This window comes from Sinocyclocheilus anshuiensis, unplaced genomic scaffold (assembly GCF_001515605.1).
Source record: "Sinocyclocheilus anshuiensis isolate Anshui unplaced genomic scaffold, SAMN03320099.WGS_v1.1 scaffold200, whole genome shotgun sequence".
NCBI lineage: Eukaryota > Metazoa > Chordata > Actinopteri > Cypriniformes > Cyprinidae > Sinocyclocheilus > Sinocyclocheilus anshuiensis.
The window spans coordinates 847245-858690 of record NW_015558595.1 but is presented as its reverse complement, the minus strand read 5'-3'; the positions used below and the strand labels follow the sequence as shown (position 1 = coordinate 858690).

The window sequence follows — 11446 nt, the reverse complement described above, 5'->3', positions numbered from 1 at the left end:
ATTCAGAGAAGGCTTGGGAGAAAGTGCTGTGGTCAGATGAGACCAAAATTGAGCTCTTTGGCATTAACTCGACTCGCCGTGTTTGGAGGGAAAGAAATGACCCCAAGAACACCATCCCTACAGTCAAGCACGGAGGTGGAAACGTTATGCTTTGGGGCTGTTTTTCTGCTAAGGGTACAGGACAACTTCACTGCATTGAGGGGCAAATGGACAGGGCCATGCACTGTAAAATCTTAGATGAAAACCTCAGCCAGAACACTGAACATGGGTCATGGATGGGTCTTCCAGCATGACAATGACCCAAAACATTCCGCCAAGGCAACAAAGGAGTGGCTCAAGAAGACGCACATTAAGGTCATGGAGTGGCCTAGCCAGTCTCAGACCTCAATCCTATAGAAAATCTGTGGAGGGAGCTGAAACTTCGAGTTGCCAAACAACAGCCAAGAGTCCTTAAGGATTTAGAGAGGATCTGTAAAGAGGAGTGGATCAAAATCCCTCCTGAGATGTGTGCAAACCTGGTGACCAGCTACAAAAAAAACGTCTTACCTCTGTGCTTGCCAACAAGGGTTTCTGCACCAAGTACTAAGTCATGTTTTGCTTGGCGATCAAATACTTATTTCACTCACTGAAATGCAAATCAATTTCTAACCTTTATATAATGTGTTTTTTCTGTATTTTTTGGTTGGTATTCTGTCTCTATACGTTAAAATAAACCTACCATAAAAATTACAGACCCTTCATTTCTTTGTAAGTGAGCAAACTTACAAAATCAGCAGGGGATCAAATAAATATTTCCCCCACTGTATAATGGAAGCCATTGGGGGAAAAAAGTTGTGTGGTTACCAACATTCTTTAAAAGATCTTCTTTTACGTTCCACAGAAGAAAGTAATACAGGTTTGGAACGACATGAGGGTGAGTAAATGACAACAGAATAAAAATTTTTGGAGATTAATCTCTGATCATTCTGAAGGACATACATTCATCCTGTGCCTAACATTGTTATTTTTCTCACAGGAAAAGGTGTCTATGTGTCCTGACCTGAGCTTGGACTGGGAGGAGGAGATGGCCACTGCCCGCCCTCACGACTGTGTGTCCGTCCCCGCTCATCATCCTCTGTACGTCCTGTACACCTCCGGCACTACTGGTACTCCTAAGGTAAATTCTTGGTTATGACGGAACACAGCGATAAAGCACGGAGCTGAGGAAATGGATGAAATTGTTTGCTGTGGAGTAAATCCATTCTGTCGGGGGCTTTGTTTATTGCATATTGTTTTAGCTGGAGATCGTGAGCGGTATGCCTTTATAAACTCTCTTATGTATTCAAGATAAGAGGGAAGGTGATCGTTTTAATATGAAGGTTTTAACCTGTGGCTGTGATGTTGCCTGATGCTCTAGGCTTTTCTCTAATAAAAAAGTAACAAAAAGTATTATGGCACTGCCATACTGTATATTTGGCCACGTACCTTGAAGTACCATGCAAATAATATTTGGTTTGTTCATATTAAATTTAAATGATCCTATATTATTAAAACGTCAATAGGAAGTCATTTTAGGAAATGTCAAACAGAATTTACATACTTTTTTTTTTTAACCGTGTCTTTTCTTCTTCAATCAGAGGATGAACAAGAAGTTAAATACAGTAAAAATATAGTTTTAAATAATATTAGTTTTTTGACAAAATATAACTATACTTGGTAATAAAAAGAGTTATGGTAGCACTTTATTTTACGGTCCTGTTCCACATGTACATACTATGTACTTGTTATTGTAATTACAATAACTGGGTAATAATTAGTGACTAACCATGAACCTACCTCTAAACCTAACCCATGCAATTACCTTATATTTCCCAGTACGTACACTGTAAGTACAGATAAGTGCACATACTGTAAAATAAAGTGCATTTCTAAACCAAATTTAAATACTACTTGGTTTGTTTTCAGATTAAATTAAAATGATCCTGTATTATTAAAATGTCATCAATAGGTAATTTTAACTGACGAAGTCATTTTAGCCATTTTACATAAATTCTTTTTAACCGTGTATTTTCTTCTTCAGTGAAAAAATGAAAAAGTAAAATACAATAAAAATATAATTTAAAATAATTGTGTTTTGAAACCATATAACAAAACTTATAATAAGTAATAATAATTAGTATATTTTAAGTTTTCAGGGAACATGATTTTTAAATAATATTTGCGCTATTCCTTAAAATTGATTGTTTGTTACAAGGGTGTCTGCTTACGGTTACACTTTATTTTAAGGTGTCCTTGTTACAGTGTAATTATACATTTAAGTACTGAGTAATATTAATTAACTACATGTACTTACTATATGGTTAGGGTTAGGATTAGGGTTTGACTTGGGGTTACTTGCATGTAATTATGCATAATTAATTGTTAATTTAATAGTAAGTACATGTAACATGTGTAACAAGGACACCTTAAAATAAAGTGTTACCTTGCTTACTATAGGACACTGTTACAATAAGGCACTATTAATGTACCAAAAAAATAAACTCTTAATTTAAGGAATCATGTTTTGTCATTATGTGAATACTTGCTGATCAAATTCATTGAAAGAAACCCTCAAAGCGCCTCTCTTTGCTCTTCCTGCAAATTACCATCATTATTTTAATGAGCAGTATTTTCGTCGCAGCTGGCTTGACTGGGTATTGTCAAGCTGCGTGCGGGTGGTTGCATTTTAAATATCCTATGTCAAGTTAAAAATGCCTCATAATCATTGCAGTATTCACAGTGTTGCTTAACCAGCAAGATAATTGTGAATATAGTGTGAAACTTTGATCATCATATATCACCCACCCCTAATCTTTAACTTGTAATTGCGACATGATCCAGGCAAATGTCCAGGCCACTAAGCCCCGCCCATTTTCACAGCCTATTAGCCATTCTGCTTGCTTGTTCTATTATGCTTCCACCCCTAAATAACATTTTATTTTGTCCGTTTAGTATTGTCCAAGAGGTGAACAGCACCTTGAAATTTACATTAGCATGCCTCAGGTGCTCTTCAGTCCCTAACAACTCACTTTTATGTGTATACTGACTGAAAAAGAGGCAAGACAAGAGAAGAGAATACATGGAGCACAGGAGGAAGTTACAAAGCCTGAAGGCAGAGTGAACAAAGCACAGCTCTCCACTGACACAGACTCCAGTCGGTATGAAATGTCTGGCCTAAGGCAATGCTGCCCTGTACATAAACCTTTTGCTAATGGCCTGTGCTCGCTCACGCACACACCTCAGATTTATAGATCTAAGTGTGTTTGGCAAACACAGGATCTAATTACCTTCTTACAACTCAAAATGTGTCCCTCGGTATCAACCCTCAGTCTCATTTACTGACAGTAAATTTGATTTAATTTACTGACAGTAGGGACAGAATGAATTGTAATATGAATAATGGCGATTATTTAATTGTGCTTTGTTCATCTCCTATACTTACACCTTGAAATAATTTTTTCATGCTGAACTTGGATGAATGCAATAAAATACATGTTTGTCCTGAATGCTGTGTAAACAAATATTGAGTAGAATGATTATTTACATGAATAATACAAATATCAAATAAAATTAAGGCTAATTGTATTGCCCTAATATTAAAGTTGATTTTTGTTCTTTGTTTACTATACTTTTATTCACAGTATAATTCTTTTCTTTTTTAAAGAAATTGAAAATTTAATTAGGTAAGGACAAATTAAATTAATCATAAATAACAGTAAAGACATCTTTCAAAAATGTATTGTCCACTTCACTTTCCATTTATTGTTTTTGTAAGCCAGCCATCTCAGTATAGTTGTTGATATGAATATTAGAATATTGTGGAATAATTATGTATAAATTTCACACTTTATTTACACTTTATTAGTCTTTACTTGAATAAAAAGTTAAAGCACGGCTGCACTATGAAGAGACACTGAAAAATTCACATTTCATGGCATTTCCACAGTTGCGTAAAACTTCCCTAATTTGAATGTTAAAGGGATAGTTCACCCAAAAATGAAAATGTGATGTTTATCTGCTTACCCCCAGGGCATCCAAGATGCAGGTGACTTTGTTTCTTCAGTAGAACACAAACGAAGATTTTTAAGTCAAACCGTTGCAGTCTGTCAGTCTTATAATGGAAGTGAATGGAAATCACGGCTTTGAGAGTTAAAAATACATACACAAACAAAACCAAATTAAACCCTGCGACTCGTGATGATACACTGATGTGTAAAGAAACGAAACGATCGGTCTGTGCAAGAAACTGAACAGTATTTATATCGTTTTTTAACTCTGATTTTCACCGCATTGTCTGAACTGTCCAGAGCGCATCCTGAACGCGTTCAACAGCCGGCACCTGACGCGTCGTCGTCTTCTTGCTTTACGGTGGATCGCAGACTTATATGTGCATTACCACCACCTATCTCTCAAGTGAACCATTGACACTCCTAATTGAGATTGTAGATAGAGTGTCAATGGTCCACTTGAGAGATAGGTGGCGGTAATGGCTGTTGAACGCGCTCAGGATGCGCTCTGGACAGTTTGGACAATGCGGTGAAAATCAGAGTTAAAAAACTATATAAATACTGTTCAGTTTCTTGCACAGATAAACATCAAATTTTCATTTTTGGGTGAACTATCCCTTTAATAGGGGATTAAAATTTAAAGTGCATAATAATATCACAAAGGAATCACAATTTTTTTCTTTCCTCTTTTGCTCTCATCAGGGTGTCGTCAGAGATTCAGGAGGATATGCTGTGATGTTAAACTGGACCATGTCTAACGTTTACGGACTAGCTCCTGGTGAGGTAGGTCATAATTTGTGATTTTTGTAAGGGGTCATGTCATGAGGAATTAAATTGTCATTAATCTTTTGAAAAAAGAGGTTTGATGTACTGTGAAAACACTTTCTCCCCAGTCAAAAAAGTGTGTTTGGCAAATGGTTCATTAAAATGCTGCATTAAATGGCATATAAAGAAGTAAACTGGGGAAAATTGTGTAGCACCTGCCGCTCTGCTTTCCTGACTGTATTGTAGGCAATTTTTTCCAGGGGAAATCCAGTCAATTCAATAGGATTCCACATCTGAAATTTTGCACGAGGGCGAAAGGGGGCAAGGGGTTCAAATTGGTCATGTGAATTTGCCACATTGACCGAAAGAAAACATGGGTTGAAAGTGACTTCAGTGTGAGCTGTGTGTCATACTTTGCTACTCTGTTAGTAATAGACAATGGACGTTTTTGCCTGCAAAATTCAGTTGAAATTTCACTAATTTGGTGGCACCTTTGGAAACAAGCATCTCAAGTTCATTTTTAACACGTTTTTGATTGTTTTAGTCCAACCTTGTTTGACCCTGTCAAAATGTAATGCTGTTTTTGCAAAAAGACAGTTATTAAAAGATGGGGCAGCACAAACAACTTTGCATAAAAACGTGTTAAAGATCTTTGTGTGAGTGAATAGAATGTTTACATTGTTGTCTTAAAGGATTATGGAAAAGAGCCATGTGAAAATTATTGAAAAATATTTTTTGAGTTCTTGGAATTCTGATTGCGTCAGGGTTGGAACAGCAGGGAAAAATAGTGATAAATTTATGGCATGATCCCCTGGAAAACTTGCACTGTTTAACCTACACATCTCTCTCTGTCAGGTCTGGTGGGCTGCGTCTGACCTTGGCTGGGTGGTGGGCCACTCATATATCTGCTACGGTCCACTTCTACATGGCAACACCACTGTGCTCTACGAGGTACGGGGCAAAAATGTGCGAGTGTGAAAGTGTTACAGCATTTGACCTATGGACCACACCGGCTAACACTCAATTATCTGCTGTTGTGGTCTACCAGGTCCTGACGCTCATGCTGAACTGAGGTCTCCTAAGTCCGTACTGTGAATTTTTTCAGGCTCTAGCAGTCTTTTCTCTCAGGGATTGAATTTAAGGATGAATGACTCTCTCCAGCAAACTTCCTGAATCACTGGCTCAGTTTAACTTTGTTGTGCATTCAATTTGCTGTTGCTTTTCATAAGCTTTTGTACTGTTAACAGAGCCTCTCTCATAGTTTTAAACTGGTTCTCCTCACTGAGATCACAGCATGAATACTAAAATCATTTGCACTCGATGGGAGGCGATCAGAGTGTGTTTGGTTTCTTGTCAAGGTGAATTTTGCATTGGCGTCGCCTCTGCTGATTAGATGTGTTGTCTCGCTCCACAGGAGAAAATGGATGATGCACAGAATTTATTAGTCTGCTGTAATGGAAGTTTGATTTCAACAGATCTCTCATACAATGTCAATATCCATAGCAGAAAGCTTTCAGTCTGTTTTAATTGATGTATTTTGTAATTAATTATGCACATCCATGGTAGATTCAAGCCTATTAGTTTTATTCTATTTTATTCTGTCAGCATGCCAAACCCAATCTTATCTATTCAGCAGTGGTGTTTGCTAAGGAAAGGCTTTTAACTTTTTGATGCTAGTGAACCCAAATAAAATGATCCCGTTGCTTTGCAAAATATTTATACCATGTAAGAAAATTGTGTAATATTACAAAGACAGTCAGATTTTTAAAAGTTGGCATTTGTTTTCTTTATACAGGTCTAAAGCCAAAAGAAATTATTAAAGTAATATCTTGGAAATATATATCATTAGTTCACAATAATATTAATCATGTAAGGGAAAATGTACATCTAGTTGGTTGTTATCGCAAAATAAAACCTGACAAATGATCAGGACCCAGACGCAAAGCAAAACAAGTAAATAATTAGGCACAAAATATTAAGTTGAAATGATTTAATTAGCTCATGAAACTCCAAGTTTCCACAAAGAAAAATGGCTTCTAGCAAGCAGATTTGAGCCTAGACAAACTAACAAGTTCAAACAAGATGGATATTTAAGGGATTTGTACCACTTATTACGCAGCAAAACATAAATATTGGCGGTGACATGCAATATTGATTTGAGCAGAAACCGTTTTAAAATCTTACCTGCTTGTTATCTTATAATTCTTTACAGTGTAAAAAACAATCGTTCTAGCAACAAGCCGAACACTTGAACAGTATTATTTTAGGCTTAATATTATTACTACCTCTACCTCTGGTTTCATTTTAAACCAAATACAGTTGATAACTGCGATGCAAGATGATGGCAGCTGCATTTGAATGTGTGTCCGCAATGTGATATGAGAAAGCGCCCTGCCTCAAACACCTGGAGGAGTGATTATTATACAGCGGTGCTATTGATGACGGTCATTATTGGGGAATAACTGACCTCAGAATGTTGCAAATGACTAATCAGAATATAGCATTTCAGAGAGTCGTGTAATAATCAAATTTATTTGTGTGTAGTACATATCACAATTTGGTTCAGTGTAACACTTTTTCATTCACTTTTTTTTTCCCACAGGCTCCAATTTAAGAACGTCTGTACTAGCATGCTTCACCTATTATTGCTAATGCTTTTAGTTAAAGAAAGATCCCAAAACTGAAAATGTTTTACATCATTAATTCACCCTCTTGTCATTTTCCATAAAATGAAAGTTAATGGGGTCCAATGTTGTTTGGAAACCACCGTTCCTCATAGTGTCTTCTTTTGTGTTAAAAACAACAATCATACCAATTTGAAACGAAATGAGGGTGAGTCAAAGATGACAGTGTTTCAGGATAAGATGATAGGATAGGTGGGCTTTTACTTTCTAAACAGCCGGTCATCATACTTTTTTTCTCCTGGTGGACTATAAAATAAGCAAAACAACAACAGCATAATATTGAGACTGGGCTGTTTTGACTTGGGCCAGTAAGTAACAAGTAACACTAACAATTACCAATGAGCTCTCTAGCACTAAACCTAAACTGAAAAAAATTGTATGCATGATTTACTTTGAAACAATTTTCACTCAGAAATGTCTAGTGAATTTCACAAGTAATTACAAAGAAACAACAAATAACACATTGAATTAAACATGACATTTTTAAGTTGAAAGACTGAATAGTATTTTCTTGTGAAACGTACTCCATTAATCTTTGTTTTATAATATACAACTTTGAAAAATCTTTTTTCAGTGTAGCATTGGATCATTTATATTACATAAAAAGATGTGATTCAGTGGGGAAAACAAAACAAACATTACATTCCTGCCAATTACTAATTGATGCAGACTTGCTACGGATGCAGATTCTTGTTTTGTACGTTGTAAATCAAGTACAAACCTGTTTTCTTGTTTGATTAAACAATTATTCCTTGCCAGACATTGTTTTTTCCCTTCACTTTCCTTTTTTGGAACCCATCAGACGTAGACCTTATCTTTTTGTTTTTATAACAACACCTAAATGTCACAACAATTACGTGTTTTCTTCGTTCAAAGCTTGCCTAAGACATATCTAAGCCTTTCTCATAACTTTGAAACTGATTGGCCATTTTTTTCCTCACTGAAATACACAAAAACACTGTTCTAGAAACAAGAGGAGAGATTCATGTGTGATCCGTTTGATTTGTCCCCACTATAAATGAAGTCATTGCTTAGTTTTGAGAGCATTCTCTCTGAGAAGCATGGCAGAAACATGAATATTTGAACAGCTCAGTGTTGTGTAATGCTACTTGAGTGTGCAATCGCTCTGCAACATTATTATTCTGTTTCTTTGCTATACGTTTGGCCCATCTGCCACCCAGGCACCTTTCCAAGTCACTCTCCACTTCAGGCACATCCTTGATTTAATATTCACTCCCCAACCACTGCAAATGCCCATGCTGATCCAGTCTGACACCTGTACACTTCCAAAATGTTGGAAAAAATTTTATATTTGCAACAAAGGGTTGCACACTTTAGCATCTTCTGTAGGAAAATAAAATGCTGCAACTTCCTCTAGGACTTTTTTCCAAAAACTCTTCTCATTTTATTAGATGAATTTTTTTTAAACATTGCATAATATTCATTAAGCCTAATATTAATCAACTTTTCTTTGTTTTTTTTAGATATTGGTCTATCATTTATGCATTCAGATGCTATAAGCAGTTGCTGTTTCCACAGGGCAAACCTGTGGGGACTCCGGACCCTGGGGCCTTTTTCCGTGTGATGTCTGAGCATGGGACAGCCTCCATGTTTACCGCACCCACTGCTATCAGAGCCATTCGCCAACAAGACCCTCAGGCAGAACACGGGAAACAGTATCCGCTCAGCAGGTAACCACAAATCTGTACCTGTTCGCATAATAGCTAACAACATGTAACATATGCAGCAAAGCATCTATAAAAAGTGTATTTTATTTTTCTATCAGTGGTGACTACACAGGCATCACCTAAATTTTTGTCACCTCTTTATGTATATAAATGCATGTTGGTGGCCAAATGTTTGGAATAATTAAGATTTTTTGTTTTAATGTTTTGAAAGAAGGTTCTTATGCTCACCAAGGCTGCATTTATTTGATAAAAAATACAGCAAAAGCAGTAATATTGTGAAATATTATTACAATTTATAATAGCTTTTTTTATTTGAATATATTTAAAAATGTAATTTATTCTGATGATGGCAAAGCTGAATTTTCAGCATCATTACTCCAGTCTTCAGTGTCACATGATCCTTCAGAAATCATTCTAATATGCTGATTTGCTGCTCAAGAAACATTTCTTATTTTTTCTTTTAAAAAACATTAAGCACATCTTAATTATTCAAGCTTTTGGCCACCAGTGAATATACTGTACAGTGGTCCCAAAAATATACTGGACACTTCAGTCACCCTTAAGAATATCTGAATTCCATTGCATTAGATAATATCAAGTTGCAAATAATGCTGCTTTCTTCAGACCTAACTTTTCTGAACCACTTTTTCTAATTATTTTAACAAATTTGACAGCAAGAAAGTATCCTAAGACTTTTTGTCTTCATTTTTAAACATTATCTGTATTGCTTCATATTTTGCAACCTAACAAACCTAATTTTGTGAAATATTTTCTTTGAAAAGTGTTCTTGTGCTATGTCTTGGCAATAAATGCTATGTGTTTTGCTGTTTTATTACATAATGCAAAATGTTGTGTGTTGTAATTGTGGCTGATGTGTCTACATACTTTGGGACCACTCTATAAATAAATATCAGTCTTGGTGCAGTTATTTGTTTTTATCGAGTAAAAGTGTACAATATTATACATTACTGTTGCGTTGTTTGTCTGTTTATATTTCAAAAAGTAGTGAATTATTTATTGGACACCAGGCTATTAGTCTGAATATTTTCTTTCCCATACAAAAGTCAGGCTTCTTTATTAGCTGATTGGGTGAGATCTCAAATGGACATGAATTGGCAACAAATGGCTATTAATGTTAAAGGGGTCATATGATGCTATTTTAAATATCATTAATTTGTCGGAATTTACCTTTTTTTTTTTTAGAAATAGCCTTTGCACAGCCAGCCTTGTAGGCTACTCTCCTAGGTTCACAAAACTGTCATCCTTAAAATGCGTTGCACAAATTCAAACATCTGGGTTGTGCTGTTCTGTTGTAAATAAATCTTAACCAATGATTCCTCATTGCATCTACTTCCAGAAGGCCAAATCAAGTGCTTTTGCTTTCGCACAGAAACACACAGCGTCTCCCTGACATGGCTGCATCAACACTACTGCTGTTCCTGAAACCAAGCCTTCTTTCTTTGCATGAACATTTGGGCGGCATTATGCAAATATTTCCACATCGTGACGTAGAGATGTGGGGGTGTGTTTGAATGAGACGTTTTAGCCCGGTCTGGATCAGCCTTTTCTTTTAGATAGAATACATCCTTTTATGGGAGACTTTGAGCTTTGTAACTCTGCAGATCTTATACATGCACAAATAGCTACATAACACACTAAAGAAAAGGAAAAATAGAAATCGCATCATATGACCCCTTTAATGATTTTAGTAAGTAACAGTGTTTAATATGGAAAGCATTAGGGATGCACCGAATGTTCGGTAACCGAAATTATTCTGCCGAAAATAACAAATAAAGCTCTTTCGTTGTTTGGCCGAATAAGCAAAAAGACCGAATAAACTGTACCGAAAAATGACGTGACGCGATCAAATAGCAACCAGTGTGGAAGCATTTAAAACTGTCAGAGAAAGACGCAAAAATCATTACAATCACACAGTGAGAGACCGTCTTCGATGAGAAGAGGAAGGGGTGATTGTTGCTGGTTACTGTATGTTGATTGAAATCGCGAAATGGCCTTAAACAATTAGTAAATAAACTGCGGAACGTCGTGTTTTCTAATACACGCACAAATTGCACGTATTCTGACAGCGCTGCACGAGCTCGCGGCGGATCTGCTTGTTAACCATTGTTCAAAGTCCAAAGTGCGAGGATAATCTACGCTAAAACGGTGTTAATCGTCAGTTGCTCAGTCACATTTTTATGATTTTTTACAAAGCACGTGAGAATGCGATACGTGCGACTCATGTATAAATCTGCTGTCAACAAAAAGAAGCGCTGAGGTCCTC

The 11446-nt window shown here is 36.3% G+C and overlaps 1 protein-coding gene across 1 annotated transcript in view; it reads left to right on the top strand.

Annotated features, from left to right (window-relative positions):
- acss3 (acyl-CoA synthetase short chain family member 3) overlaps nt 1-11446 on the top strand; it is a 38724-nt gene that overhangs the window by 5453 nt on the left and 21825 nt on the right. The window contains exons 5-8 of the mRNA XM_016475781.1: nt 1016-1156; nt 4728-4808; nt 5646-5741; nt 9014-9165. Of these exons, the coding sequence (XP_016331267.1) occupies nt 1016-1156; nt 4728-4808; nt 5646-5741; nt 9014-9165 (470 nt within the window). The remainder of the gene's footprint in view (nt 1-1015; nt 1157-4727; nt 4809-5645; nt 5742-9013; nt 9166-11446) is intronic.